Below are 5,113 nucleotides of genomic sequence, written 5' to 3' on the forward strand. Positions count from 1 at the left end.
GCTGTATTCTATGTATTTCATTGTATTCATTGTCTCGCTATATTCCATGAATCTATTCATATGTTTTTTTTTAATTAATATAATTTATGTATTCAGATGTATTATATAATTTCTCTGAAGATTGCTATGTTTTTGGGGTGTTTTTCGGTTGAGAATCTTTTTTATAACTGGAAATACAAAATTTGTGTGTTATAATTAAGTTTGTTGAGTTATATTAGGAGTCTATCATGTTAATTGATTCACTTTCCGTTTAAAAACAGTGTAATCTCCTGTTTCACGCCGTGAATACAGTCGAATACAATAATCTGTCCAGTTGTAACCCCATGTTTCACGCCATGAATACAGTCGAATACACTCGAATACAAAAATCTGTCTAGCTGTAATCCCCTGTTTCACGCCTAGAAATGCTATTGTATCCATGAATACAGTAGCTTACATACATCGAATACACTCTAAAAAATCTAAAAACATAGCTATAGGAATTAATATAGTAAATGATAGCTACAACTAGCTAATAACCACTAAAACATAGTGGTTTCCCAAAGTTTCTCTTTTATTTAAAACTTTTTATGGGTTTCTTTATCACGTCGACTTCAAAGGATGACATTGAAAACGAAAAAAAAAGAATAGATTTTAATAGTTTATCACTTGCTTCTCTTAATTTTTTAACACGTGAACTTTAAACTATTGAACGGGAATGAGAAGTCATGATTTTCAAACTCAATCAGCTGCATTTTAATCTCAAATTAATTGTAGAAGAGCTATGCAACTTATGTATCCAAAGATTAAAAGGATTCATCATATTTAGACAACAAAGCTAAAAACAAAATACAGCAAATTCTCGTTTTTCACTCTAAAGACAGAGGCCTACGTACAAACATTCATAATAAGTAAATCAAGTACAATTTTCCAAAAACTATATAAAGGATATTAGGTGTTTATAACAGAATTCAACTATATTTTGTGTTTTTCATTAACATTTGAACCAAGTTTACTTATATAAGCTATAATAGGAGATGCCAATGAATGATACTCCCACAGAGGCAGAAAGTGCTATCACCTTTAAAGCATATGAAAATGCATAAAACTCTGAGTTTCATAAACTAATCAATAAACAAAAAAGTGATATACCGTACATGGGTTGTGAGAAGACTCCCAATAGGGGTTCTGAAATCACAGTCATACTAGTATAACCACATGCTCCTTCAATCTGGAAAATGATCTAGATCCATTTCTTTTATTACATATAATGGTGGTGCCTGGAAGCTTGAGTGCACCTCGATTATTCCACCTAGTATCTGCTATCCCCACCAACACAGATTCTTTTTGCCTTTCTATAAAGCTTATTGTTCGGGTTCGAGACCTGGAAACAGCCTCTTGCAGAAATGCAGGGTAATGCTGCGTACAATAGACTCATGTGATCCGACCCTTCCCTGGATCCCGCGCATACCGGGAGCTTAGTGCACCGGACTACCCTTTTTTATAAAGCTTATTGTTTCACATGTATGCACAAAACTATGACCTTAGTTCTGCAAATCTCTGCCTCACAGCATTGGCAAGTTCCCATTCACCAATATTTGCCAGGCCTTCAACAACCTTTTGCCTTGACCTTATGTACGGTATGAACCCTCTCTTGGTCATTTCTATCACAAATTTTCCAGCCAAAACAAACTGGCGGTTCTCTAAGCACCCTTCAAGGACTAACTCATAGCACTCGAACCCAACATGGACACCCTCATTTTGTAAGAACTCAATTACTTCAATCGCTCTCCATATCTCTTTGTTAGCTTGTATTGCTGCCAATGCTTTCACCAAAGTGTCTTTTCTCGGGCTCAAGCCAAACCTCACAACCATTTCATTCACCATCTCTATGATAGCAGGCGTCATTCTTAGCTCGGATAAGTTGTCAATTAAAGTACCGTAACTATCCAAATCCGGGATACAACCAGCCCGGGCCATGCCCTTCAATACATTAACTGCTTCATCTATCTGATCGACCTTGCAAAGCGACGAAATGATGTAATTGCATGTGCCACAATCAGGGTTATATCCAATATCCTGCATTTCCAATAATATGCTTGAAACAGAATGAGATTTTACCCGACGTTCAAGCCATGCAGTGGAGAGTAGGAGGTGAGTTTGAGGTACAGGAAGGCAGCCAGAGCGAAGGGTACGCTGAAGAATGGCAAGAGCGATTGGGAGAGGATTTGAGCTTTGGAGAGTGTAGGAAAGGAGAGAGGAATATGCAATTCGAGGGCGAGAACGAGGCCTGACTGGAATAAAAGATTGTAAAATTTCGTCAACAATTTGGACTCGTGTGTTCTCAGAAAAGGTGGATAAAAATGAAAAGGGATTCGGATTGTGGTTAGACCCTTTAGAGGAGCTCAAAATATCAGGAATCTGTTCATATCTTTTTGCTTCCACCACTGCTTTAATGGTTTCTTCAAGCATTCTTGCTGAAGAGGAAAAAGCACGACAAATAGGACGAACAGACAAATGCAGCTTTGCAGCTGCCATCACCCTAGTTGAGTTCTTCTTATTTTAATGCTAAGCGTAAGCAAAATTAGTAGAGGTGCGTTTAAACTGGTCTGGACACTCACAATACTAATACTGAAAAGATGTTCTTCATTTTCTTAATTCAAACAAACAGCTTAACCTTAGCCTCAGAATGCTTATAATGCTTCAATTTTACACCTGCAGGAGGAGGGGTAGAGGGTTATGAGGGGCAAACAAGTCTGCAGCAACTGGACACACGATATAGCAAAATGCATGGAAGAGCAAAAAACATTTGATGTTTTCATTCTGGAAAAACATCGAACAGGGAACAGGCATAGAGTGAGATGAAAATAACAAGTACACTCCTTATTTCGTGGGAGAGATGCAAATACTTTACATAGAAAATGCAATTCAAGAAACACATTTCAATATTCTTTCAACATTGTATCAAGTGGAAAAGCAGAAGAGTAATAATACCTGTTCTCGCTATAACATAGAGGCAGAAAATACACCATAATCAGGCAAACACCCCTACAGAGGTTGCCGTTTTCTCCCTTAATCCTGACTTGCTAACTATACGCAGTCCAAACTATGGCTGATTATTGGCTGATTAATAAAAGAATTTCTTGTTTATCTTTCAGCCGCAGCTTTATCAGTTTGATGAGAAATAGGAGAGAAATTAATTAAAGAGGAATAAAGAAAATGAGATTGCCTCTCTCTTCTTTTCTTTTTCTTTTTCTCCTTGTTCATTAGGGGATTAAAGTAAAAAAAGGAAAGTATAAACTTGAAGCACCTGTAATTTTTGCAAAAAAATTTATTATAAGTTATATATATAGATTGTGTACAAAAAATTGCATTTTAATTTAGTGTAGCTTAATTTGTGATAGTAGGTTAGTTATTATTTTTGTTAATTTATTAATTAATGCTTATTATAAAGATTTACGGAGTCCATTACTCAAATGGTCACTCAACTATTCCAAATTATCTGCTAAAGTCACACTTCTTTCATTTGTAATAACAAAGTCACTTATCTATGCCTATAGCACTCAGAAGGTCACTCAACTAGATTTTCCAAATTTTTAATTATCAAATACCTATTTTACCCTCTATTAATTTTTTCTTAAAACTTCTTAAATATTATAATTTTTTTGTCTTTTTAATCTACATTGTGGACTTACCTATAGAATACATATATTTTACTTATAAAAAAAAAATCAGCTCATATGATTACGGAATAATAATATAATTGAGCATAATTTTCAAGAATATATATGTATATTATAAAATACCTTTATTTAAATAATTATTTTTATATTACGTGCATGGAATATAAATTTTTACAACCTTTATTTTTTTTCATTCTCAATTGCATAAATAAATTTTTGAAGTTTTGTTGTTAATACTAAAATTATTATTACGAACAAATTATTCTAATTAATTTGTTTACTATGCTCATTTTTTTTATTCCGGCATTATATATGCTTAATTACTTTTTATTTTTTTAATTTATAATATAAAATTTCTTTATTTTATATGTAAGTCCATAATATAAATTAAAAAGGAAAAAATCATAATATTAATAAATTCTTTTATTTGCTTCCAAATATATGTATTTTATTTGCTCAAAAACTTTGAATATTCTACACAACATGTTACATCAGCTTTGCGCACTCTGCCACAAAAAAATTAGCTATATATAATACTCCTTTTCTCTCAAAAGTCTGAATTGAGTCATAATTATAGTTTATCTAACTGTTTTTCTTTTTTAATTTTAAAAGAAACAGAACTTTCAACAAAACAAAAAAAAAAATGAACATTCGGGGGCCAGTTATTTCACTCCAATAATGAACATCCGTGGCATGTTATGGTCAGACAAATTTCAGAGAAAATTGAGAATATAAAATTATAATAGCCCAAGCTTCTCCAAGTTAAAAAACACTTCTTTTTCTTTTTTAAAAGGTGACTTTTTTTTTAAAAAAAAAAAGTAAAAGTGTTTGGCCGAACTTTTAGAAGAAAAAAAAGTGCTCTTGAGCAGAAGCAGAAGAAGAAGCAGAAAAAAATAGCTTCTTCCCAGAAGCACTTTTTTGAGAAGCACTTTTGAGAAAAATACACTTCAAAGCATTTTGAAAAGCTTAGCCAAACACTAATTGACGCTTAGAAGTACTTTTTAAATTAATTAGCCAAAAACAAATTATTTTTCACCAAAAATACTTTTGAAAAAAAAAAATACTTCTCAAACTAAGTTGATTTTTTCTGCTTGGCCAAACAGGCTATAAGATTTACAGAGAAGATTTGGGTCACACTTGACCTTTTAAATTACATATAAAAATAAAATAAAAATTGTTTTAAAATGAACTTCTTGTTATGAATAGAATTGTAATTAGAGTGAATGTCTATCTTTTAGAGAGATTTACTTTGTGGCTAAGTCATTTCTCCCCTATAAATAGAGGGGTCTTACCGCATTGTAAATCATCCCAAAATTCAATAAGAATTACTCTCTCTTTCTCTGCAATATTATTCTTCTACTCTTATTGTTTTATTACACGTTATCAGCACGAGACTCTACCGTCTCAAGAAGCTCTTTGAGAAGACTAAGGTATAACTTTTCTCCTCTTTT

General features: G+C 32.7%; 1 protein-coding gene across 1 annotated transcript; it reads right to left on the minus strand.

Annotated features, from left to right (window-relative positions):
* Positions 1–1,027: 1,027 nt before the first annotated feature.
* LOC109212552 (pentatricopeptide repeat-containing protein At1g06270) lies at positions 1,028–3,219 on the minus strand. Its single transcript, XM_019376203.1, has 2 exons — positions 2,974–3,219; positions 1,028–2,694 (listed from the first exon to the last, which is right to left on the minus strand). The coding sequence occupies exon 2, from the start codon at positions 2,515–2,517 to the stop codon at positions 1,516–1,518; it is 1,002 nt and encodes a 333-aa protein (XP_019231748.1). The 5' UTR covers positions 2,518–2,694; positions 2,974–3,219; the 3' UTR covers positions 1,028–1,515.
* Between the last annotated feature and the right edge of the window lie 1,894 nt (positions 3,220–5,113).

Source organism: Nicotiana attenuata, unplaced genomic scaffold, assembly GCF_001879085.1.
Source record: "Nicotiana attenuata strain UT unplaced genomic scaffold, NIATTr2, whole genome shotgun sequence".
In the NCBI taxonomy this organism is placed as follows: domain Eukaryota; kingdom Viridiplantae; phylum Streptophyta; class Magnoliopsida; order Solanales; family Solanaceae; genus Nicotiana; species Nicotiana attenuata.

Excerpts from the sequence above, each read along its gene's own strand:
- LOC109212552 (XM_019376203.1), bottom strand. The coding sequence starts at position 2,517 with ATGGCAGCTGCAAAGCTGCATTTGTCTGTTCGTCCTATTTGTCGTGCT.